This window comes from Tribolium castaneum, chromosome 9 (assembly GCF_031307605.1).
Source record: "Tribolium castaneum strain GA2 chromosome 9, icTriCast1.1, whole genome shotgun sequence".
NCBI lineage: Eukaryota > Metazoa > Arthropoda > Insecta > Coleoptera > Tenebrionidae > Tribolium > Tribolium castaneum.
In genome coordinates, this window is record NC_087402.1 from 12,614,778 (window position 1) to 12,642,140 (window position 27,363).

Below are 27,363 nucleotides of genomic sequence, written 5' to 3' on the forward strand. Positions count from 1 at the left end.
AAGAAGCCGAGGACATGAAATCCGACATCATGATCGATCCAACAATACATCTAATCCATGCGTCTGCTACTTCAATCTTTTGGATAATAATTATCGTTCTGACAATAACAGCGTATATTGTTTGAAAATATCTAATTCAAATGTACAGGACATTTGCAAATTCACCCGTAGAAGATGGTAGCGTCATATTGCAAGAAATTTCAACGTCCCGTCAAAGCGAGGACCCTTTGACTTAAGGGGGGAGGAATTATGTCCGTCCGATCCAGGATGTTTATCCCCAATTCTCCATTCATTGATTTCAACCACCGCGGGAAGTTTACATGAAGAGACCTCACGCATTTTTATCCATGATGTCACTCATTGTATAGGAAACACATGTTGTTTTAATATATAAGACAATTTCTACCAAAAATGTAATCAGTTCTTATTAGGCATCGCTCTAGAGAGCTCGTGTATTAATTAAATAAAATTTTTAAAAACAAAAGTTTGTGTTCTTCGAACTTAATTATATGTATTATTTATTTACCAATTGTCGCTTGGAGGGAAATTCAAACCCATCCGATATTGGACCAGAAACAATGATAAATTTGATAAACAAAAACACCGTTTTACAGTCGACACACCAACTTTTATTTTTACACGACGCGTTTCAACTTAAGGATTTCCACAATGTGATCATCCTCAGTTTGAAAAGGGTCATTTTATTAAAAATAAAAGTTAGTGTATCAACTGTAAAATTGTGCCTTTGCTCATCAATAGTATATATTTGACAATTGGTAAAAAATAATACATATGTAATACGTAATATAAACTAATTTCAAAAAAGTTGTTAAAAAATAAATGTAATAACTTATACTAAGTAACAATTAGACCTTAATTTTTCGATTTTAACTTCTCAATTGCTAATTTCCTACTATGAAATTTTTTATAAAATTTGTACGCAGCTGCTTTAATGCCATCTCCTGCTACTAAAAGCCGACGCTTTTCTTTTCCTTGGAGAATTCTATTTACTAAGTTTATCCAATGGTAGATAAAAAACAAGCACATTTTGTCAAAAAATAAATTCTCCAAGTTGTGGCCCTGGCATGAGAAATTGGTTATCACATGGTGTCACAGCAACCCAATTAAAGTTTTTTTAACATTGTTTTTGGTGCACACTTTTGGGATATAATGAGTTAACACTTGACCGGCTTGATTAAATAATTCCAAGAAATTACTTCCTGGTCGTAAAAGTGCATTGGGTCGGTAATATCTAAAATGTAAAACAGGATCAGTGTTTACCGACCCCAACAACAACTGTTCCCGACAGGAAGAACACACACCTACAGTTTTTAACAAGCTTTTTGCAACATAGCCTGCCACATAGTTTTCGACACAACTTTTTGTGGCGTGAAATGAAAAGTGGGGATCCGCCTCAATGTTGATTTTAAGAGGTTGGACTCCCTCGTCGTCCCCTTCAACAAAGTGGTGTAGTGAATCTAGTGCCTCTTCTATGTTATCCTTCTCGCAATTCGACTCCGGAGAATGGACGGACAGTAATTATTATTATATTATATTATTAATAAATTATTACTCACACCTTAATCAAAGCAAGCAGACGATGTACGGCGGATTTAACGAAATAAAAGGGGTTTTCAACAACTGAAACACAATTTCTACATCTATTTTTACCTTCGACCATATATGGTCGAAGATTTTTACCAACACAATGCTCAACGAACAACGTTAGGTTAGGCAATGCACGTGTTTTCTTTTTTATTTGAATTACAGAACCGTTGGGGACACATGCGCAAACACAACGATTAAGACCGTGAATGAGACAGTAATATATTTCATCTTTCTTGATTGCTTGTCAGCGCTTCGGTGATGTTACCACTAACTATCATCCGTACTCCCGGCTTTTTTTTGAAGAGTGAACAGCCCCTGACTAGAATGTACAATTTGTGGTGGGGACGGCAGAGTCGCCAATCTACAGCCACTATAAATATCTATAATCTATGAATTAGTTCTTTTAACTCCACTCCGAAATAATCGAACATATTTTTAAAAGCGCTAATACCTCTAAATTCAGTAAACAAACGACTAACGTGCGGTGATCGGAGTGGAATAACCGAACGCACCAAATAATGACGATTATTGCCGTTCACGATGTATTTAGACACGCAGTAAGCCATGAAATTTTTTTGTCAGGTTGGCGCCAGGGCCTGAGATTTGAAGTAATTTTTGAATTTTGTCACTTAATTGTCAACACAAAATGCCGAAAGTGATTTCGGCTGAGAAAAGTATGTTTAAAAAGATGCTTCAACGAATACAAAGCGGATAGGCCAGATTTTACCAACGAGGACATTTATCAAAGGCTATCGCGTATCTTTGAGGTAGATATAACGTTTGTGTGTAAAAATATGAATTAATAATCCCCTCGTAGGTTAGTAGATGTTCAATAATTGATATACTAAAACAAGACTTTGAAAATCTAATTCTTATTGTGCAAAAAGACCGAAAACAGATGTATTTGTAAATTTTGTATTCCGGAAAGATCTACAAAATCTCATTTGGCAGTAAAACTCAAAAACTGAATACTTTACACTTGATACACTGTTAAAGCAAGCAAAAGACAATTTGGAATTTGATGGTGAACGAACTACTTTGTACAAAATTTTAAAGTCCATGGGTTATAAATATAAACTGGTAAATGGGAGAAAAATCTTATGTGAACAAAAACATGTTGTTGCATCCAAAATCGATTTTCTAAGGAAGTTTTTGCAATGTCAAAATTCTAGTGAAAATATAATGTTTGTGTACTTGGATGAAACATGGATATACCAAAATGGTAGTTACATCCGTCGCTGGGTTCATGAAAATGACTTAAAAAGTAATCCCTCAAAAATCAAAAATGAAGGCAAAAGGTTCACTATACTGCATGCAGGGTGTCAGTTCGGCTTCCTGGAAGGATGTGACCTTTTACTGGATGCAGCAAATAATAATCGAGACTGTCATAAAACAATGAACGGCAAAATATTTCAGAGGTGGGTGATTAATCAATTAATTCCTGCTTTAGCAAAAATCCAAAAAAAATGCGTTGTCGTGATGGATAATGCACCGTACCATTCGATGCAGTTAAACAAACTGCCCTCATTTTCTGGTAATAAAACTGTAATGCAGGAATGGTTGATTAATCACAACATACAATTTGATAAAAATTTCACGAAAAAGCAGTTGTGGGAGTTAATACAACCTTTTAGAGAAAATTTAGAAAAACATCATGTAATCGACAAAATTTTGAACGACCAAGGCCATGAAGTTCTTAGACTACCCCCATACTATTGTCAATATAACACTATAGAATTGGCATGGGGGTTTTCTAAGAACTATTACAACAAACATATAAGCGAGCAACCACCTTCAAGACATAAAGTTGACAATTTATGGCTTGAATCTCTTTCACACTGTACGCCTGTTATGTGGCAAAATTTTTGTCGACATTGTGAAGACTTAATCTATGCAGATTGGACAAAACATATGGGAAATCTTTCATATACCAATATACCTCCATTCATTATTTCATTAGGAGAATCTGACTCAGAATCGGATTTCGAATCAGATCCAGAAAATTAAAAATTGTAAATGACAATAGTTTAAATAAAAGTTAACCACAATTATTAATATAATTGGTGTTATATTATTTGTATTATTAATTCAATACGTAAAATTATGTCATTTTATGCATTTGACAAAAATTATAACCTTGAAATTATTTTCGACATAAACCTGACATAGGTTACTAACAAAATTTTTAATAAAAAAGGATAGATATATATACCTTATCCACATAATACAAAATTGGCTCGGTTTGACGTTCAGTGTCCCAACTTTCCCAATAAAGGAACTCTATGTACGTCGTTTCGTCTTTTAAAAATCTGAATATCCCAGCAACAGACTGGACACTGTACACAAGTGCTCATTTTAACTCTAGAATGCATTGAAATTAAAAAACAATTGTTTTGTATGTCTGAGTAATTCGTTCTCTCATAACCTTACTTTTTGACAATTAAAACAGTTTTTCATAAAAATAATTATTTATTATTTATAAAAACTGTTGGAAATGTCTTCCTTGTTGTTCAACACACACAACACATCGCCTTCGAACACTATTACTATTTTGTAATTTTTAGCTGTGAATTCTGATGAGCTGGTTTAGTAGGCAACCAACAATAAAAGGATAAAAATTGGTCTACGTAATCCGTAAAAATGTCAGAGCGTGCTGCGAGGTTTTTATTCTAATGCTGAACACCTGATACTTATACTTGGCGATTGTGTTATCACTAGACCTAGGATGTTTGGGTCCCGAAGCACAGTCAAGCAGTGCAACTGTGCGCTAATCACCGCATCGTATTTCACCTATTGAGCTTGACGGTTGGATCTACTGATAAGCGAGCGAAAATTGACCGCTACATTGGCGCGAAAACTGAACGAATCAAGATCCTGAACATTTGAGACTTTTAGGTGCTCAATCGCCATACCTATTTTCACGTTTATGCACTGCACTGGGACAGGACCGAAACATCCTAAGTCTGGTTATCACTTATCAGGTTGGTAATGCAAAGAGTACCAAAACCGTTGGACATTTTTACGGTGGATAAAAATGCTGATGCTTATTTTACTTGGACAATAATACTTTTGGATGTTTGTATGTTGGATAAAATTACGATTTGCTGTTTTGGACAGTTTTACCATGTACGAAAATACGGATGCTCATTTTACTTTGGATAAAAATACTTTAAACAAAATTGAGCTCTCCCATAATTTGGATTTCGTGTTTGTATTGTTAATTATTAACTGTTTCAAAACCATAAAAACGCCAACTTCGCATTTTAAAGTATAAATTATATCAGCTATTATTATTTTGAAGTGCATGAATAATTTATTTCAGCTAATTTTGAAAGAAAATGCGACGTTTTTTATATTTTTTATAGTTTTGAAACAGCTAATAGTTTTCATTATTCCTATCATTGACATTGACATTAGACATTAACGAATCTGATGAATCGATGTTCGCTGAGTTTCCAGAGTTTCTAACCTTACTTTTACTTCAGACGCCGTTGCTGTCTGTTGGCGTATGATGTGGATAGGGATTGTTGTTTTATCATTTATAAGTTTGTAAATGTTCCAAAAGTGTTAAATATTCTATTACATTTGCACCAAAAATCCCGCGAGGTTGACAATAATCAATACCTTATTCATTTCGTTTTCAAAGCAAGATGTTCGAATCACGTGTTGTGAAAACGGATGTAACCGCTGTGAAGTTAATTAATAACTTCGTTTTAGCTGGTAAGTGCTTCTTGGACATTGTTACATTTTTAGACATATTTTGACGCATAAATCCTATTTCATTTCATAGTAGAATTTTTTGACAGCTCATTTGATTTTTTTGGAGTGAAATAACGCACAAATTGATTGTTTCTGTCTAAGAAAAGAACTCTATGTTAAGCTAAATCCCAGCGACAAATTTTGGTAAATTTTTCCTTTAATTACTTCCGGAATTTTTGCAATTTTTTTTGCATTATGCTTTAAAAAGCCTCTAGATTGCAGATATGACCTTGAAAGTTTGCGCAAATGCCCCATTTTCAAAAAATATGACCTTGAAAGTCCTTGACTACATAAAAAAAAATTTTTTATTGCGCTTTTTTTTACAAATATAAACAAAACACTTTATTTTACACTTGCTGGCCAGTAGGGGCTACAAGGAAAGATACACCACGAATGGCACGAACAATTAAACTCGAAACGTGGAATAGTGGTCTTTATAGAACTATGTTGCGCATGGCTGGGGCTTCGCCCCAGTTAACAAATAGGAAACATATCCTACGACCAATTAAACTCGAAAACGTGGAACTCGATACGTGGAATAGTGTTTTTATGAAACTAGGGCGCCGTAGAGTTCGTAGCCGGAGGCTGGGGCAGCGCCCCAGCTAACTAAAGGGAAATATACACCACGATTGTTAAATTAACCTCGAAAACGTAGCACTCGCAAAAAAATACCTTGTTCACCACTAGTAAGTAAAATAGTAATGGAGTGGTGTTGGTAAATTGCATGAAGGGAAATGCGGAAATGCAACTACGCATCCTCACTTTCGTCAACCAGCGAATCATAGCACAGAGACATAAATTCAAATTCCAAAATATAAAAAAATACACCTACTTCTTAATTAAGAATGTATAATATGTCATTTAAAGTAATTCTGGGAATACCCGAAGGAGTTACAGTCATAACAAACACGCAGGTGCGATTCTTACCTGTTGAAGCCAAACAATAACAACCAATCAGAATTAAGCACACGCAACACATACACACCCTGGTGGCAAACGTTGTAGCCCTTAAAGTCAACAAAAATGGCGATTCAAGTAAAAAGTGAGTAAAAATAAAATTTGTATTTTATTGTTGTTTTCAATTTGCACAAGAAAATTCATAGTAAAAAGTAAGTAAAAATAAAATGTATATTTTATTTTATTTTCAATTTACACAAGAAAATTTATAGTGTTGGGGCACTCAGAGGAATCGTTTGGCGTAAGGTTCAGCTTGAAAATCCAGAAGTAGTTAAAGTAAAAAATTACCCAAATTTTGAGCCAATAAAGTTCAATAAACCGTGGAGGTAATCATAGCGATAAAACATGACGCTGCGCTCTTATCAGCGTACTACAGAACTGAAGACCAGATACGAGTATATCCCATTTCAGTTCATAGTAGAATTTTGCAACAGCGCATTTGAAATTTTGAAGTGAAATAAACCACAAATTGAGAGCTTCTGTATAACTATGTGTTAAACTAAATCCCAGCGTCAAATTTTGACCACCAGAAACTCCCAATTTGTGCTCCATTTCACTCCAAAAAATCCAAATGCGCTGTTGCAGAATTCCGGTGATTCTAAATTGCAGCGATGGTCATGTTAACTCAAAATCAAACGTGAAAGTTGCAGCGATAGCCAAATCTGGGGCCCAAGTAACTTAAGTAAATTGAGTAGGACGTCCCGCTGTGTTTTGGGATAAGTATACAGAGCGAATTCGGAGACTCATTCGGAGACATGTGACGCAACAATATTGTCTTGTCGGATATAAGTTTTCCGACTTGTACGCTCTGTATTCATATTTTATCGTGTATGACTGCACATTTTTGGTTTGCTAGTGGTCGATTAAGCATAATTCTATGGCTGATTAAGCGATTCCCTAAATTGTCAAATGTGGCTTTGACATTGTTTTTATTTGTATTTTAGATTAATACTTCTACGCGTATACCTGGGGTTATAAATACAAAACGGTTAATTTGACTCTAAAGCAAAATATTGAAATAGTTTTAAGTGCAAGAATCGTATAGAAAGACGCAAGCTTCAGATATAAAAAAGATTAAATGAAAAATGAAGCTTGTTAACGCTAATTTATGTTAAAACATATTTAATTTGTTTAATGTTAAAATGATTAAAATTATACTTCTTTTACTTTTTTGGAACACGGCATTTGTACAACTATTAACTATGATTTATCAACAATTTTAAAATCTTTTTACTTTTATTGGTAATTTTGTGAATAGAGGATTTACCGGCATTATCAAGGAATTTGTTCCCATATTGAAAAACCAAAGGCAAATTTACTTCTGGGCATTTATTATTCCTAAAATCCGTTTAACAATATGGCTTGTCTTCAGATATCCTAAATTTCTGGAGAATCCACTTAAATAAAATTTCTATATTCGTTCATTCATTCATTTAAGAAAATTCTAAGCAATTTTTTTGTTGTTGTAATAAACAATCTGTGGTAAGTATCATAGTCTCTAGGTACTGGCAGAAATGAGCGCTGCAATGTATTTTAGGGACGAGTCGAATTACTTCTCAAATTCTGTAATCCTCTTTAATTATAGTTGAATTGGTTCCCGTCGGTCAGGTTAGTCGGATAAATAAATGGATTAAAGTATTATGATAAAAGAAATGGCATTTTAAGTGTATGAATAAATTCACAAGTTAAAAAACGGAATATTGAGGTAAAGTCCATAGCCGAATCTCCTCGCTAGGTTGAAAAATGTTAAAATTGATTTTGTAATTTGTCTCCATTTTGATGCTTCAATAGTATAAGGGTGCATAGAATTTAAAAGTGACGGATAATTTAGAGCAAATGATGTAAAACCGAACAAGAACTAGAACTTTAGAGCCAGAATTACGATTTTTTTTGATACTTGATACATATCTAAGTTCTCTCGAACTTTTTTCTCGGAGCATATAGAACCCTGTCTGTGAGAATTCAATCTTTATTTAATGCCCAACGTAATCGAGAAAAAGGAAATGCAATGGCAAACGCAAATTAGAACACTGAGAGCGGTTAGAGCAAAATGAGCTTATTTGCAGAACATTTTACGAAATTTACGGAGAGCTTTGGACTTAAAAAATATAACATCTTCCTTTGTTTAAATAACCAGTTAACCACGAATAAATGAAATTTGTTGTTGGATATCGTGCCAAGAAAGTAATTATTTGAATATTTCTACGAGCTTTAAATCTCAAATATAAACATATCTGTGACTTAATCTTTTCTATCTACCTGTTCATGCGGTAATCAATTCGACCATCACCTTGTACAGAATTATACTTATAAAGATTAATGGAAACCAATTCGACCACGACCGTATTTTACGCTTGATCAGGTAAAATTTTGTCTTCGCTGCAGCTTTCATAAAAGAGGTACAAATCGGTATAACTTTCATGTGCTCCAAAATTCTACTAACAACTAAATGGGATATGGTTATTTATGTACTACAGGTTGGAGCGATTTGAATATAGTTATTTTTGTAATTTGCCTCTAAATGAGAAGTGAAAAGGCTTCACTCGAACTACAGTAAGTTAACATCCAAATTTACTTCATTCGTTTTACATTTATTTTATAGCAGTTTTTAATCAATAGCTGCGAGAGTTTGTGTGTGTTTTACCTTCGTTTTCTTTCTTAGAATGGAGCAAGAACGAGTATGATTTTCCAATTTTACTACGGAAGACAATTACCATAAAATTACTGAAAAAGGGTCTTAATAACGTACAGTAGGGTGATCTGAAAATGTCATGCCAATAAACTCCGGTTTAGGATCGGTAGGTACTCGGACCGCAAACATCTGTGGCAATAAACTTAACTTGGGTACAGGAAATAATTTTACTTTTCAATTTGAATCCAACTGCTTAAAATAAGATTTAATTTTATAATGTTTTTAGTAATTTTAAAAATCACTATGTTAATAAACCCGTTAATCCAATAATTCTATTCTCTTTTCCTATTCTAATGAAGGTGTCGTTTAATTCTCAATGTGAAATAAAATTGATTTTGAATTAAAATAAATAAATAAATTAATTAATTAAAAAAAATTGATTGCCTCTAAAGGCCTGTTTGTGAATTGTGATTGTGCGTTTTAAGAACTCTACCTATTTTGATACTTGTTCAATGATTATTATTATTTCTTGAACAAGAAATAGAATATATTAAAAGAAAAGATGGCTCCAGTTAGAAACAAAACTGTTTTCTTATTTGCAATTTTTTATAGAAATTTGTTTACAGTTTGTAATCGTGTTTGGATCTTTGTTACGAAAAGGGATGCAATTAGTTTTCGCTGAATACCATAGGGAGAACAAATTTATTTAGCAACGCGAATTAAACAACATCTTTATTGAAATTGGTTTCATTGGCTAAGGGTTTTGACGGTTAAATTTACTATAAACATCATATCTTTAAGCAATTATATTCGAGCCAACTGTTGGAATCAACAAATAACAATAAAATTTCCATTTTTGATTAGTTTTATTCTCAATACGAATTAAATGACGATTGTAATGGGAATCAGCTTTATTATTAGTTGCATCGATTACGGATTTCGTCAACATAATGACTTTGAAATTTACTAAAAACATCAAATGAAATCTTATTTTAAGTAATTGTATTCAAGTTGAAAACTAAAATTATTTTGTGTCCTCAGGTTTATGACTAAATATAGTTTATTGCCACCGATAGTTGCGGCTGGAGTATGTACCTACCGATCCCAAGTGCTGGGGTTTATTGGCTTGACATTTTCAAATCACCCGGCCGTACAGATAGTACTGCAGTACATTCAGAAATTCCAAATTTTCAGTCTGGTACACAGAGTAATTGAAGCTCAAGAAGAATACCTAAACCTGTACCTAAACCCAATTTCACTTCATCTTCTGATGGGGTTTTATCAAAAGAATACGACGAGTTGTCGGAAATAGAAGTAGCACAACAAAAAATAACCATAAATTATTGCAGCTAAAAATGTTGTATTAATACGTATATAATTTCTACAGGGTGTTTCGTCTAAACCCCACATTAGAAGTATTTGGAGTTCTGTGGTTTATTTAATAAACACTGATACACTTTTACAATAACGGTAACAATTAACAATGGGTTTTTTAGGCGAGAAATTGTGGTGTCGCGATGTCGTTTTTCTTGTTCAGACCACGCTACTCGTATCCCGACTCCGGTCGGTATTCGTCAACCGCCGGCCGGTGGATGGCGACACAGTTCTAATAAAGATAGTTATCTGAAAATTTGTGTACAACCATAATCTCTTAGGTTCTGCTCATTGAAGATATTTTCAAGATGGCAACGCTTTTGGTTATACCAAAAGTCGCTATCAACTTCCTTATTTTAAATGGAAAGCTATATTTTTTAAACTCTTTTTGTAATACTAGAGTTACTTTTCATAAGCTTTCCCTATACCCAAATTTAGCCGTTTACGAAATATTTAGGGTTTTCATTTTTTTTGGATTCACACCTTTCAGTTCAAAAATCGATAACTCTAATATTTTTTTTAATTTGAAAATAGTTTTCAGCTCATTTGAAAGAGGAAGCCTATATCTTTCCCTTGGTACTTTCAAATTTCTATAAAAATTTAACATACCCCAAATTTGTAAAGTAAGTTTGTAGAACTTTAAGCACCCATAACTCATTTTTTTCAAATGAAATGCCTCAAGGATATTTTACTAAATGCAAGAGAATGTAATTCTGCATCGATCTGTATTAACATTCCCTATACTTATGTTTAATAGTTTCCAAGTTACAATAACTTTTTGTTGGGATTAAGAAAACGACAAAAAAATGTGAGAATTTAAAGTTTTTCAAACTAACATTCAATGAATTTATTTTGTTCTCACTGGACGGATAACCTAATTTTGAAAAGAATTTGTCGTTTGTTTAATCAGAAATGTTTCTTTAGCAAACTATGCAAAAATAGCTGTGGTTAATAAGGTATTCCCTATACAATGTCAAAAAAACATTATAACTTCAAATTTTTCACTGATAGGTGTAGGGAATGCTAATACAGATAGATGCAGAAAACAATCCTCCATCTACTAAAATAGAAATTGGGACATCCTATTTATTTAAGTTGTAGGTACTTGAAGGTATCCAGACTTAACCTTAACATTTTTGGGTTTATTAATTTTTTTTTCAATTTTGAACACTATAAAAAACAGATATGTGCTTTCTCTTTTAATTCTCCAAATATGATTTTGAAATCTTTAAAACTAAGAGAGTTACAGTTTTTTTAAGTAACAGGTGCAAATCCAAATTTTTAAAAAAATCTCAGATGTCTCAAAAACGGTTAAACTTAGCTATAGGGAAATCTGATAAAAGCTCCCTTAAGGCTAGCAAAATTGGCAGTATGGCGGATATTTGAAATTAGAATAACATGCACTTACACAAAAATACAAATCTTTAAAACTAAGACATTAAATTTTTTTTTCAGACTCAGTTTCAAATTGAACTTTCATGTGTTTATTAATTAGTGAAACACAAGCAAATTGTTAATATCATTAATCAGTTTGTGGCTTTTGAAATTATATAACATCAAAAGAGATTTTTTTTTGTGGCGGTACATAAACTTGCAAAGTCGTACAACCTATTGTTAGGGAAAAATATCAAAAATAAATTCGGATACATAAGTGTCCGCCATTGCTAATATTAGTTCAGCCATTTACAGGTTGTGCGTTGAGGGCGCTAACCTTCTTAAATTGAAATCTAACTAAACTGGTCCACTGGAATTATCTGTCATTGTGACATTTTGCGTGGTCCTAACCTTGAAAATAGTTTTGGAAAAATTTTGCCCTTTGCGATGGATTTTGTTAAACACTTATATTTAGTTTAATATTTATATTAATAATTTGTTTAGGTATGTCGTGAAATAAGGATACAAAACGAACCCTATTTAATAAATAGTAACTATTATTACGATTATTACGATCAATTACGATGTACCTATGCTAGGTACTTGTCGTTTCTAATGTTTCCAAATAAAGTTAATTGAAAATATCAACACTTCGTTTGTTAAGAATTTGTTTATCAGAATTTATTATCAGTCTTACTACATCAGATGCTGCATTATAGTTGTGACCATATGATCTGTGACTCCACCATCCATCCACATGAATTGTTATCCAAACAACCCCATCTTTATCAATTTGATTTTTCTGTAATCCTATTTTAAATTCTTCTTCACCCGCTTCTTCTATAGATTTCCACAAAGCGTCATGCCATACATCACCTAACATATTTTCAATATTATGGAACATATTGTATGGCATGCTTGGGATGTTCATAATACTGAGTTGTTCTTTAAAATTTGTAAAAGTGTTGCCTGTAGCTAAGGTAGCCCACACAGCAGAAGCATTTAATTTAGAATAATTCGTTTGGGTTGAATTAGGACTTTCAGTTTTTGTAGACGTTTGGAAGCCACACATATTATATTTGAAAATCAGGTTACTGACTAAACCGAAACCTTTTCTATCTTCGTCAAGTAGTTTCAATTCTCCAGTAGTGCGTTTCTGTGAATGCTTGCATTGAAAATGAATTACATTTTGAAGTAGAAACTGTAATTCGACAATTCTATATCCTTCGGCAAAAGTGTGTTCGTTGTTAGCAGGATCATGTTCAATACAGAGTTTATGAGACATTATTCTAAAATAATTCCATGTCGTAAAAATAGTGTAATTTGACAACCTGTCAAATTCAGAAAATCCTACCGATTATATTCATCTGCCGAAATAAATGAACTAATTGAGGTTGCATTAATTTCCTTATTTTGGTCAAGTAACAATGTTTCGGTATTGTCATTGCTAAAAAATTACAAGCATAACTCCTAGAATATGAGGGCCAATGATACAAAAAATGTGAATTACCAATTACAATTTGCCGCCACCATTTTTATGCTTTGATAAACATACTATATCCCATTTCAGTTCATAGTAGAATTTTGCAAAAGCGCATTTGAATTTTTGGAGTGAAATAAAGCACAAATTAAGAACTTCGGTATAAGCAAATCAATGAAAATAACAATATTTAAAAAATCATATTCATAACTATTTTAAAATTTTATCTACTTTATTTAAAACAATAATTTAGTAAAATGCGACGTTGGCGTTTACATAGTTTTGAAACAGCTAATACAAAATAAAACATGGTAATATTGCTATTATACTGCTAGTAGACTGCTACCACCTCAATCGTGTTATCAACGTAAAAATATATATTTTTATTTTATTTATATTTATATTTATATATAAATATAAATATTTATATTGCTATTGCTAAGATATACATACCTTTTTTTAAAGAAATTTTCGAATATGTGTGATCTCCGATTATCACGACTCTGAAATGTTTAAGAATGTAATATTTTTAATGTAATCTAATACCATGCGATCATTTTAATATATAATTAGAGTACGTGGTTTGGTGTCTTTGTAATTGAAAAGCTAGTGCAAAGTGAGGGAAAAATGTTTTCTAACTGAATATTACTTATCAAAATATTATTATTTCACACTTCAGCTTGATTAATTATCACAATCGACGGTTTCATCCAAGTTAAAAAAACTAATCGAGTTTACTCTGATTATAAATTCAACTGATCAAATGATAATAAATAATGAGGTGTTCAGAAGGTACTAAATAACGAAACAGTGTTCCAAGGAACAATGAAAACTATGCATACAGAAAAAAATATTGAAACAGTAGTTAGATTTCTACGTTTCATAGGCAAAGTTTATCAGAAATTATATTGATCATACGGTACATATATCCCATTTCAGTTCGTGGTCGAATTTTGCAACAGCGTATTTGAATGTTTTGAAGTGAAATGAAGCACAAATGGAGAGTAAAAATGCAAATGCGTTGTTGCAAAATTCTACTATGAATGAAATGGTGTCTGTCAAATTAGATATCATTACATGTGCAATTTCCTATCCTTTGTGCACCAAATTTTTTGTTTGCCTTCGTATTTTTACCTTTCCTGGTTCCATCATAATTTCCTCACATTTGTTTTCTTGTTTTTCCGACCCATTATCAGTTACTATCACTGATGACACTAAATTACCACTAGATTGCACTGAAACACTGTTCGAAACTTAAATTGCAACAGGACCTTACCGAAAACAAAAGAGAGCGGTGTCTACTCGTCTAGCCACAGACGATGCGAGAGCGAAATGGAAAATAAACAGAGAGAGAAATGCGAAGATTTAGCGAATTTGACCTTCAATAAAATAATTCAAGAAACACAAAAAACACATAGATATATGACAAGAGATCCAGTCATGTGGCTACATAGTTCAGCAAGACGTACCTTCTATTGCTGTCTCTCTCACTATATTAAATACGTATTAGCTCTATCCTTTAAAGAGGTACCAAGATTTGATTGGTGTACATTTCGTTGAAACATTTGATTTTTGACGTTATTATAGTTTGACGTTTCTTGAATAACTTTCAAATTGGCCAGATTTTCTAAAAAGACTTTGTAATTCATACTTTTATTTATTGAAAGGTTTAAAACTGTGGTCAAGAAAGTTACCGACTCATTTCAATGTAAGTATTTATCAAGTACAGTTATGCATTTACAAAAATTTTTACGTTATTTTTTATTTGGTTTTTTGCTTTTCAAATTCTTATTGTTACTAATTTCTAGATTTGGTGTGAATTTACAGACAAGTCTTGTGGAAGATTACAACGAACGATTCTTCCTGGAAATTTTAGATTGATAAAACGAGACGAACCGAATGAGATTCTCATTAAAGTTCCTGGGATGCAGGTACTTGTCCAAATCGGTTTAATAACGACAAAAACAAGACATTTATTGTAAAGAGAACATAAAACGAAATTATTTATTTCTGAATAAAATTAATTTAACAAATTAGTGCCTAATCCTACTGTGCAAGTTTTTTACATTCGTAATATATGCGAACATTTAAACAAATTTTGCAAATTAATTTTATTAATTAATTCTATGATTATCAATTAAAGATTAATTTTTAATATGATTTACCAATAAATCATGTCCAAATAAATGTGGCAATTTCCGCATTGTTTGAAAAAAAAAAAAAAAACTAAAAAAAGTTTTAATAGTTGAGTCAAACATTATTTAAAATTTAAATGGACGTTGAAGGCGCACATACCGATGAAACGAAATTCTTTCCGTAGTGGAGGGATTGTAGGAAGTGGAACAAATAATACGGATCTTATTCTGTTAATTTATCTGTTTTATGCAATTATTCAAAAATTTACAAATTTGTTTTTGAATGTTTGACAACTGCGCTGACGTGTCGCAAGTATGGAGACGTTCAGCCAGAGCAATAGAAGCAGATAGAAAATTTGTTTTGTCAAAGATAGAATGAAATGGAGAGATGTACAGATCGCGTAGATATGATTTTTAAGAAACGACGTACGTTTTCACGGCACTGAAAGCGTACTCCATTGGTATCCTCTAGCGTTGCCAACAGAGTCAGTATTTCTGGATCAGTATGTAGTTCTTGTTTCATATTTATATGAAAAAACAAAACATGTGGTGTCATCTCGTAGACGTTTTTTTATTCAATAGTTTAATAAATGACCACTTAATAGGGAATGGTCTCCCAAGAGTTTCAGGAACGTTTGTGAAGCAAAATGTGATCGAAAACCTTTATACAATATTTTGATAAAACAAATAGTTTTCTTACAACAATGATTCCCACTGTTTGTTAACTGCTAAAATAATGCTTTAGATACAAACAAATCACATAAGTTTTGCTTTAAGAATTATTGTTGCTTGGTAACTATTCTATATTTACTGCTGTCATAGTTACTGTCAAAACCAAAACGTTAAAGTAATTTTTTCTACTGCTGTTACGTGATGAAGTCATTACGATACGCTATTTGCAATTTGCGTATTGTAATATCCAACGGAGTGCCATAATAATTACACTAAAAACCAGGGTAATTTAGTTGGATAACCTAGTTTTTTGACAAAGATCCGAGACAACTGTCAGTGTCAATTGGCACTTGTTTCAAGTGCATAATTTAGTCAAATTTAGTCAAATCAAATACGAATCTTTAGAGACTTTTGTACTATACCTGACATGTAGCTCCTTCGAACACCTTTCGAATAATGTACAAAAATAACTTCAAAAGCCAGTGCAAGTAAGTAATTTGAGATCTCATTATCCTAAGGCCAATTTTCAAATTCCACGTTTTTGCCACAATAGCCCGTATTTGTTAAGGGGTACATTGCAAAACGTCTTGGGCACTTTCAGAATACATTTGTACGAATAATCTAATGACGGTCCAAATTATTAATTTCATTTCACGGCCTGCGCGCAACTTCTGTCAACTGCCACAAAATTCCCTAAATTCGAAAATTGGCCTAAGGAAAATGAGATCTCAAATTACTTACTTGCTTTTGAAATTATGTTTACACATTACTCGGTAGGTGTTCGAAAGGGCCACATATCAGGAAATACACAAAAGCCTTTATAGATTCGTATTTGATTAATTCGATTAAATTATGCACTTGAAACAGGTTCTCTCAGATGATTGAACTCCAAAATATTTTTTCTACTTCGGTTTCGTACTGAGGTCATTACGATACGCTATTTGTGACAATCTAGTTTTTTGACAATTATCTGAAAGAACTATCAGTGTCAATCGGCACCTGTTTTAAGTCAATAATTTAATCAAGTTAATCAAATATGAACCTTTTGTACCATCCTTGATATGTAGCCCCTTCGAACACCATTCCAGTATTGTACAAACATAACTTCAAAAGCCAGTGCAAGTAAGTATAGTAGCTCTGATATTCCAAGATTATACAACCACCATAAACCTCATTACCCGTAGTTAGGACCATCTGTTGTGCAGGTATTAAGACCCACGTGCTCTTGCAATAAATTTCTTTTCGAAGACTGGTTGCTTTCACCGACCAGATCCGGCTCCAAGACGCCAAATAATTTTCCTAATTCCTAATGTTTTCAAAATTTACTATCAGCATAGTTGTATAAATATAATTATTGTAAATCGAGATTGCAAACATCAAAAATATCAGGTGCCTAAGTAAATCATTGTTTAATTTAAAATAAATTTATTTTGTGCGGGCTCGAATTGTTTTGAGTTCCGTCCTGGAGCCTATGACCAGGGTGGCAGGTAAAAATTTGGTTAAATAATTTATGGCTGTGGTTTCTTTTCTATATCGGTTACCTTTTACACAATAGACTAATTTTATGATCACTATATAATCTTATAGGAGTACTTTAATTTGAGATCTCATAATCCTTAGGCCAATTAATTTTTAAGTTCAACGTATTCGCCACAAAAGCCCGTATTTGTTAATAGCCACATTGCAAAACGTGTTGGACATTTTCAGAATGCATTTGTATGAATGAACTAATAACGGTCCAAATTATTAATTTCATTTCATGACCTGCGCATAAATGCAGTCAACTGCCACAAAATTTTCTAAATTTCGAAATTAATTTTTTTGTTACAAAAAGTGCAAAGTAAAAAAATACTGTATGATATCTCGTCTATAAGGCATTTTAATGCACTTACTCTATTATGGCTCTTCTGGCTGCGCTCGTCGTGCCGTAAATCCGTGCGTGCGACAAAATGCGTCTTATAAAACTCGTATCATAATATACTATTGTTATTGAAAATCACTTTAAAGTTTTGTAATATGGTCGAATATTCAAATCAAGAATATGCAGATATGCACTTTGTATTTGGAGAATGTAATAGCAGTGCAAGTGATGCCGTCCGAAGATTTGCAGAACGTTTTCCTCAAGGGAGAGTTCCAGATAGGAAAACTATTCTTGGTGTAGCACAACTTTTGCGTATAACCGGCTTATAGTGATACCAACAGTGTTGTTAAAAATACATTTTTAGAAGCATTTAAATACAAATACAAATACTTTTTTGGCAAAGTAATTAAATGTAATTTTTGAAAATGTATTTAATTCCAAATACAATTTCATTAGTAATGTATTTAAAAGTATTTAAATACTTAGTGGGGATTATAAATTTAAGGATAGGAAAGTATAAACACTAAAATTAAAAATAACTGTTTATTTATATTTTCTTTCGGGAAAATAGTCAGTAGAGCATACAATCACAATATAAAATCATACATTAATACCAATACAAAATTATCTACATGTTCATAATACTATCTAATTTAATTTACTTTCATATTCTAAAACCTATCTAATCATTTTAATGTAATTTATTTTTTAAAAACAACAAATGTTCGAAATGTTCATCAGATAATTTATTTCTCTGAGGGGTCAATATTTGGCCACCTACACTAAACATACGCTCAACTGGAGCGGAAGATGGTAAAATTACATTGTATTTTTTAAACATTTTCAAAACTGAAGGATATTACTTTAACATTAAAATGTTTTTTTCCGAAGACTTTAAATAAGTTAAAATTTCGATGACTGCAGTATTCTCTAACACATCATCTCTGTGAGTACTGGTATCCATCATAAAATCGAAAACAATTGCATCTTGGTAAAGAGGCGATTTGACTTTACATACATCATCGCTAAATTCTTTTTGAATTTCATCGGTCAACATTTCTTTTACAAAAGAATACTTTTCATTTTCTTTATCTTTGTTAATCCAATTTAATTTGAATAGTGGCAAAGAACAAGTGGAAAAAATGTATGGTCTGCTCAGCTCGTTTCTAAAATCTAAAATTTTATCAATGTGGGTTTTTATACTTTTAATTATAGTATTTTGTATCTCTGAACAGAATTTTAAATCTACCTGTCAGCAAACAGTTGCCCACGCTTCGATCACGGGGAGGTATGTACATGCAGTACACTGTCACACTCGAGCGCAAATAAGAAACTTAAAGTAAATTCTGAAATAACCTAAATATAAGAAATTCTAAAAAACTTAACAATCAGTTATAAACTATATACATTAAAACAAAAATATTTCCTCTAAAACAACTATGTACAAATAAATTAAAAAAAATACGTTTCTTGTTTAATGATATATATTTACAAATCACAGTCTTCTATGTACAAATCACAGCCTTCGGAATTTTTTCATTTTTTGTATATGGCCGGTGGTAACGGACTTTGATTTCTGCTTGTCTTTTGTGTATTTATATTTAATATTAAATTATCACAATCGTAAGGTATGCAACAGGCTGGCCCAAAAACAAACTAGGATTTATAAATTTCTGTTACGAGACTATTTCGAAATCAATTTATTTTCAATAAAGTTATAATACACAATCAAGAGCACACAACCACCGTGCCGGCGTTTATTCGATACTGCCCCCATAGATTATAGATTTTTATAGTGGCTGTAGATTGGCGACTCTGCCGTCCCCACCACAAATTGTTCATTCTAGTTACTAGTAATGTCACGTAAGCGCTAGTTGTATCGCTTGGAGGGAAATTCAAACCCATCCGGGATTAGACAATTCTAATATCAAATATATTTGATGAACAAAAACACAGTTTTACACCCGACACACGAAACTTTGAGTTTTACATGTCGCATTTCAAACTGAGGATTTCCACAAGGTGCTCAGCCTCAGTTTGAAAAGGATCTTGTAAAACTCGAAGTTTGGTGTGTCGGTTGTAAAAATGTGCTTTTGTTCATCCAAGTGCGTAACGCATGTGTTCAACAGACACAAATTCTGCGCCTGAAGATACAATGAAGTATCGAAGGGTTGCGACAAATTTAATAGTTTCATTGATTCTGTGTCTCATCGCAACCAGAGACACACCATTTTGACAGTACTCAAGTGTGAACCGTTAGAGACACATGCGCAAACAACAAATTTTTTAAATGATTAAGACAGTAATATATGTGCGGGTTTGTGGACAAATAAAACACTTTCTCACTTTGAGAATTTTATTTCTATCCGTTCGTTACAACGGTGATCGACTAACTGACCAATTTCGTAAGAATATCGATAAATCGTCATTAGCAAAAAACATCAGGTGATCGCAAAAGGCGAACACACAAAGAAAGCATATCAGTTAGGTAACGTATTAACAAAAACTAATAAGTCATACGATGAGATGACTGTACGTAAATATGTTCCAGAAAATAATAATTAGGTAACGCAAATAATCTTAAATATAAATAAGTAAAAGTAATCCGTAACATATATTTTATCTCTCTTGATTGCTTGTTAGCGGCTTTTTTTGAGGAGTGAACACCCCCTGACTGCCCCCACGCCGTTGCACCGCTCATCGCCTGGTTGTTGTGTCTATCGCGCCGCCTGATTTCCCGCCGTGTTTTTAATCACAGCCTGGTAGAATTTGGTCGTAACCTTCGACCATGTATCATATAGATCGCCGTAAAGCGAGTTTGTAGGAAGGTTGTTTGAAGCCAACATGTAAGGGCGAGAGGAGTGAGGGGCAAGAGGAAGCTTACTCCTTGTTCAATGGCAGCTCGTAGTCAAGGGACAAACAATTGAAAAAACATTACAAGTTTCAGAAATAATTTATGTATACGAGTTTAAAAAATGCCTTAGTTAAAATACTTTTAATTCTACCTTATGACATGCGGTCAGAGTTATAATATTCAAAAATATTCAGTATCAAAGTAGAAAATCATAATACGTTACGATGCCACTGGTGTGTTTCCATATTTAGGTTAACACGAGTAGTTTTTTACTTACGGATGACATTACCGATAAATAAGTCCTTGTGTATACTTTCTCTTGTATATTTCGACGCAAGAACCAAATTTTACCCATTCACAAGTAAATTTAAGCCCAAAATTCACAATTTTTTCCTTTAATCACAATCGTGAAGCACGAAGTTTGACGAATATTAACGAAACACTTGGAAATATTTGGAATGAACTAGTCAGAGAAGCGGTACCTGAGGGTTAAATTCGCGTACCAAGCCTCATTTCCCCTTGCCCACCTGCAGATGTTGGCTTCAAACCTTAAAAACAAATCTCACCTTGCTCAGTCTATATGATATATGGTCGAAGGTCGTAACATTTCTTTAAACCTGTCTTCCAACATTGCGTGGTGAGCATAGGTATCAAGGAAACTGTATAAACAGTCATGAATGTTTTGAACAAGCCACATTACATGTTCACTAGCATACTTCAGTCGCCGCTGATAATCGTCAAATTCCTTGAATGAAACTAAGAGATGGTGCTCTGTCGGCTTCTCAGAATATAGTTTATTCTGACAATTTTCTTCAATACATAGCCAGCAACATAAGGCAAACCTTGACTGTCTTCACAGCAAAGGTCTGGTTGCTGCAATGTAGAAAAGCCCACTGAAATTTCTGGATGCGATTCCTGCACTCTTTCCTCATTCCCTGAAAAGTGCAATAATTTTCCCAAATTTTCCAAAGGCGTGCACTCGTCATCCTCACAATTACCAGAACCTTTTGGTGAAACCAAATTGTTAACAACCACGGTTTTCAAGGCAGCTGTGAACTGGTGGCATGTGGGATTTGTGTTTGCAACACCGTGCTGGCGAATACTGCAAAAAAGATTCTCCGAGGGGTCTTGATGTAGACCTCTCAAGTTCAAAAAATCAAAGCCATAGATGTTTTTAAAGTGATTCCATAAAAAAATAATAGACCTGATTGTCGTCTGCCAACCCTTGACGAATGAAAACTGATTGGTACAATCAGTTCCATTTTTCAAATCTATTAGTTTCCAGTGGTTCATCTCCGTTAACAATTTTGACCAAAATGCCAATTGGCACATTTGTGTGGTTCAAATTGAAGATTGCATCTTAATAGCGAGTTTCGAGTGTTCTTTAATAAATGCGGCACATCAAAAATCGTGACAATTGGCCGGTTGTTGACAAAGAAATGATAGGATCCTTGCCTGGGTTGTCGTTCAGCACAGAGCTGAGACAAGGCTTTTTGATTTGTGGGATTTTGGTCGCAAACAGTTGCAACAACTTCAAGGCCAATTTCCTGAAGACCTATTATTTCTTTAATCAGAACCTTTCAATTGTCAGCAGAAACAGTATGAGCTGTAAAATAATAAGCAACTACTTGTTTCCATTGCTTTCTGATGCCTCGTACCATGAAAACAAGAGCATAGTTGGCTGCTTTGTTTGTCCGCCCCAAAGAACTATGGCATATGGCCAGTGTTGCCAGAAGTGATTCTGTAAATTCATTACCAAAAAATCACCAAAGTTTAGAATTATAGGTTGTTAGGTCAGGTTAAAATATGTAACAATATCGTTTTCTCTGCGTTTTTGTTTAGTTCTTAGGTGTGGGCAATTTATAGGGTTTGAGCACCAAAGACGAAGGTAAAGTTCCTTTTTTCAAATTAGTTAAAAAATAATTTCGTTATATTCATAGCAATAAAATGGTTAGTTCAGACTCAGACTCTGGAGATGAAACTGAAAGGCCACAGAAAATTGTGAAAATTAGTAATCATTATAAACACAAATATAACAGTCAATGGGAACAATCGTTTACATGGATCAAAGAAAGTAATAAAGGAGTTCATTATTTTTTTTTGCCAAGTTTGTGGAGTAGACAGAATTAGAGGATTGGCCTCAGTAAAAAAACATGATGCCACTGCAAAACATAAGAAGTTAAACACACATGTGCAGCCTCCCATCAAACAAGTTTTAGAACGAGCTACGACGCTGGACTCGAAAACAAAGGAATTAGAACTGCTTATGTCATCATTTATTGTGAAGCACAATATATCATTTAATTCTGTAGACCATTTGACAGAAATTATCCATTTTACCGCACAACCACCAGAAGCTGCGAAAAATGTTTCTTTAAATCGAACAAAGTCTACAGCAATAGTCAAGAATGTCCTTGATAAAACATCATTTGAATCGTTATTGACGAAAATAAGAACGGAATTTTACTAATGGTAGATGAATCCACAGATCATGGTCGAATAAAAAGTTTTGCCATGGTTGTTAAAATTTTTGACAAAAATTAAAGTACTTTTAGAGAATGATATTCCTAACTTATACTTTATAAAATGTGTTCCGCATTCTTTAGTATTATGCGCCTCATACGCTTATTTGCAGCTACCTTGTACTCCAGAAGACTTGGTACTTGGTATCTTTGGCAAAATAAAAGCTTTGTACCTAACGAATGAAATATATTAGAAAATTTGGAAAACTTCAAAATAAAAAAAAATACAAATATTTTTTTAAACTTCTTCTGTGGCCGCCATTACCCGCCACAATAAGGTAATGGCGGCCTAGGACGCCACTGTGCTTTTTTCTTTTTTAAAGGCAGAAATCACACACAAAGAATCCACGTTCAGTGTCCGCACATGTCTGATGGGCCCACTGGCTGCACTTATAATATAATATTGCAGCCACATCTATGCTTTCCAATATCACCACGTACGATACATATGTCTTCGTTTACTTCTTTGTCACTTGAATCTTCATCGTCTTCCTCTTCTGGCGAACGCTCTTCAGTTACCGTCATTGATTTTTTACAGTGTCTTTTAATACTACCTCTAATCTCAGTAGTCTTAATGTTATCTTGTTCTGCTACATTATCTTCTTCGAAAACTTTTCGTTTTGTGCTTTTACTTTTTGTGTCTTTCATTTTTTTTTGCAGCTGGAGTTGTATCTTTTCTTCTTTTTCGTCTAAAACTGCTTTCATAGGTGTGGATGTAAAAATCTCTGAATGCTGCTTTCTGTTGGATTGTTTTTGTTTTGTTGAGTTTATTCCTGATGGCCCAGGTAATGGCATCAATTCAGAAAAGGACACTGTAACCGATTCCAGAATATTATTTTCACCTTCCGTAGAAGTCCCGTGCAATTCTGCTATTATCTCATTTTCGACGTCTGCTTCATCACTCTTGTTTTCTATGTTACCTGCTTCTATATTGGGTTTATGAAGAGTTTCAACGAGATCAGCTGGCTCTGCAGGAGTAAAAGCAACTGTACCAGCAAAATCTTCCTCTGTGAAAAGATTGGGATTCAAGGGAAATATTCCCGTTTCTTTGAAGCCTTTTATCGCTTTTTTTGGTGTGGCAAGTCGACTTATTAAATATCTCAGCTATTTCGTTTGTAGTTATCCTTTCGCCTACGTGACTCTTTATATAGCTAGAACACTCAAAATTGTAAGCAGTTTTTAATGCAAAGTAAAACGAGACGTCTAAAGGTTGAAGTCGGTGTGACGTGTGTGGTAGTAGAGTAACGATAACAATCCCATTTTATTTACAAAAGGTGTAGGCTTCTAGCGTGGTTATCAATCAGCAGTAACACAGGATTTTCTTTAGTTGACTTAACGAATTTCTGAAAGTGATTTTGCCATTGTACAAATTTTTTTTTTTGCTCATCCAGCCATTGTCTGTGCAGCAAATAAATGCACCAGGTGGACCGTTTTTTTTGTAGTTGAGTATTCATCCTATTACGTGCATAAATAAATAAGGGAGGAACATAAATGCCTGAAGCGCTAATGGCACACATGATAGTTTTTCCACTCTCAGCGCTAGTTATGAAACCTACTCTTCGTTGTCTTTTTTCTGCGTATATTTTGTCTGGTTTTTGAACCGTTGTAATGAATTTTTGTTGGTGAAAACTGATGTTTGTCTATCACAGCGGTCAAATTTGTAATAAAACCGAGACACCTCCTCCCTATTGAAGGCAGTGATTCTGTTAATACTAGTTGCTTCAGGCTTTCTTAAACTAATGTTTGGATTTCTCCTAAGAAAACCTTTCAGCCATGCCTTTCCAGCAGACTGATTGTCTGACGAAAATGGACTGTATATTATTTTCTTTTGCATATGCAAACGCGCATCGTTTAATCTCCGTAGGTGATATTCCATGAAATACTTTGGAAAGCTTGATGACTTGATTTGTCAGCAATGCTTCGTCCTCCTTGGTAAATACCGGATGACGCACCATCGAAGGCCCCGAGGTTTTATCCCCTTTCAGTCTACTTTGCAAAGTGCTCCTAGCAATACCAAATGTTCTTGAAACTTCCCTGACTTTTCTACCGTTGTGTGTTGTTCTAATATGTTTACTCGGCATCTGTAATTCAAATATTCCCAATTATACAACGCACAAAATATGCGTTTGATTTCCAAAAATATGTATGACATAGGAGGGAAATGACGGCCGGCCGTCATTTCCCGTGTATCTCTGGCCGGTATTACCCGAAATTAACCTATAATATGTTTTTTGACTCTATACACTATAAATTGAAATTATGACTCCAATCTAGTATATCAACATGAAGCTAATGAAGTTTACATAATATATATACTTACCGTGATTATATTGTCAAAATCAATTCTCCGTACGAATTTTTTAAAACTTCTTTCCGCTATAATCACTGAAGTCACACGTTGTTTAGTCATATGGCAAACCACAAATGCAGTTTACCAGCGCGAAATTTTAATCACATATTTAGTGATGCTTTAACAGATGGATCCACATGTTTCAGCGGGAGAAGATTGGTTTACAATGGAAAAATTAAGTGGTCGGTATTACCCTCGTGGCCGGCATTCTCCAACCTTACCCTGTTTCCATCAAAGTTACAAAAGTGAAATAGAATTAATGGAATTTCAAGAGTTCACTCAATGTCAACCTCACAAATTGCTATATACTTCACAAACCCGGTGGCTATCTTTACTTTCAGTGGTTCGAAAAGTATTGGAACAATTCAACGCTCTAAAATTATACTTCCAAAGTCAGTACCTTAATGACCACGTTCAACTATCAGAAGCTATTTATATAAAACTATCAAATCCTATAAATAAGTGCTACTTATTGTTTTTAGAATTTATTTTACCATACCTACTGATACTGTATATATTTCTTGTTTTATTTAAAAATCACCAGAATTTCCTCTAATAAGAAAAGTTTTTCACCATTCACCTCAAACTATCAAAAATCACCAAATCTGGTGAAAAATCACCAACTCTGGCAACATTGTTATGTGTTAACGTCGTGACATCTCGGACGTGTTCGAAAAAGCGGTGAGTTCCGAATTCCGGACGCCTTCGGTCGACGTCGGAAGCGGTAATGAAAACCTGCGAGAGAGGCGAGGGATATTCGATCTCGAATATGCGAACTGAGCGTTGTCTTAAAAAATATCTTAGTTATTTAATTTAAATAAAAAAATATTGGAGAGTTTTGATTTTTTTAATTGAATACTCCCTTTAATTTTCATATAAAAATGCCAACTGAACGCAATGCTAGCAACACGGCAAGGGCAAGAACTTTTTTCAATATTGTTCAGCAGATGGAGCTGTTCTATAAATTATTGACTATTTTTCAAACTTACATCATATTGACACATCATATTAAATTATGTGGTCTAAGGCTGTTTACGGTGTTTACAACTATCTACGACCCTGTGCCACGAATTATTAGTTAATATTGGTTAATGAATCACAAGTACGGTCTTTACAGTGGAATTGATTTATTTAGTAGGAAAATGGTTCTTGAGCAGAAACATCAGCTATCATAATCATAAATAAATTTATATCGGAGGCCCGAAAACGACTGTGAACGCATTATAAGGTGATTGATGTCTGTACAAACGCTAGTTGCACTTGAGTTTTCATAATCATTCGTATCAATTCCGTATAAAATCGAAATGATAGTAATTAATAAAGTTATTAATATTTTTATTCAAAACTATAGATAAGGAGTATAATGCACAATTAGCAAGTTCAGTTTTTTACTTAATTACGACTGGGTGTAAAGCTCTTACTTATGTAAGTGTGTGAATCTGTCTTTGGGAGTCACTTCTTGCAAAAATTTTACATACAAAAGTACATTAAAATTACACTAAAACACAAACTACCATATAAAATATCAGTTTGATGTGCCCGTCATTCAATTAAAGACAGGAAATAGTATCACTATCTTCCCTTTTTCAGTAAATTGATGATCTTATCTGCCAAAATGCTACCGTCCTAGCTACCGTCACTGAAATCAAATTTGAAGCATTTTTGAAGTTCAAAATATAATCGGTAATAAGGATACCTTTACATCAAATTCAAGAAGCGCTATTTAATGGCCATTGTATGAAATGGTTTCCGACTTCGTCAGTTCGTTTCAGTTCAAAACAAATG

At 33.4% G+C, this 27,363-nt stretch overlaps 2 protein-coding genes across 10 annotated transcripts in view; one reads left to right on the forward strand and one right to left on the reverse strand.

Moving 5' to 3' along the window:
- The window catches only part of LOC103312763 (nose resistant to fluoxetine protein 6), a 41,502-nt gene extending 36,973 nt beyond the window's left edge, over positions 1–4,529 (reverse strand). Inside the window, exons 1-2 of one of the 3 annotated variants that reach the window (XM_064358940.1) lie at positions 4,039–4,529; positions 3,821–3,969 (exon numbers count right to left, since the gene is read on the reverse strand). The gene's annotated coding sequence lies outside the window, so the exon portion shown is untranslated. Of the gene's footprint in view, positions 1–3,820; positions 3,979–4,038 lie in introns of those variants that run through there. The other 2 variants (XM_064358942.1, XM_064358941.1) reach the window with 2 other exon arrangements.
- Positions 4,530–4,850: 321 nt separating this feature from the next.
- LOC103312764 (tRNA (34-2'-O)-methyltransferase regulator WDR6) overlaps positions 4,851–27,363 on the forward strand; it is a 100,053-nt gene continuing 77,540 nt past the window's right edge. For 3 of the 7 annotated variants that reach the window (XR_010335433.1, XR_010335434.1, XR_010335435.1), the window contains exon 1: positions 4,904–5,328. Coding sequence is in view for 3 of the 7 variants with exons in the window: in XM_008194229.3 (XP_008192451.1) it covers positions 5,259–5,328 (70 nt within the window). In the remaining 4 variants the exon portion in view is untranslated. Of the gene's footprint in view, positions 5,329–14,413; positions 14,893–14,992; positions 17,114–17,175; positions 18,428–27,363 lie in introns of those variants that run through there. The other 4 variants (XR_010335436.1, XM_008194229.3, XM_064358938.1 and 1 more) reach the window with 4 other exon arrangements.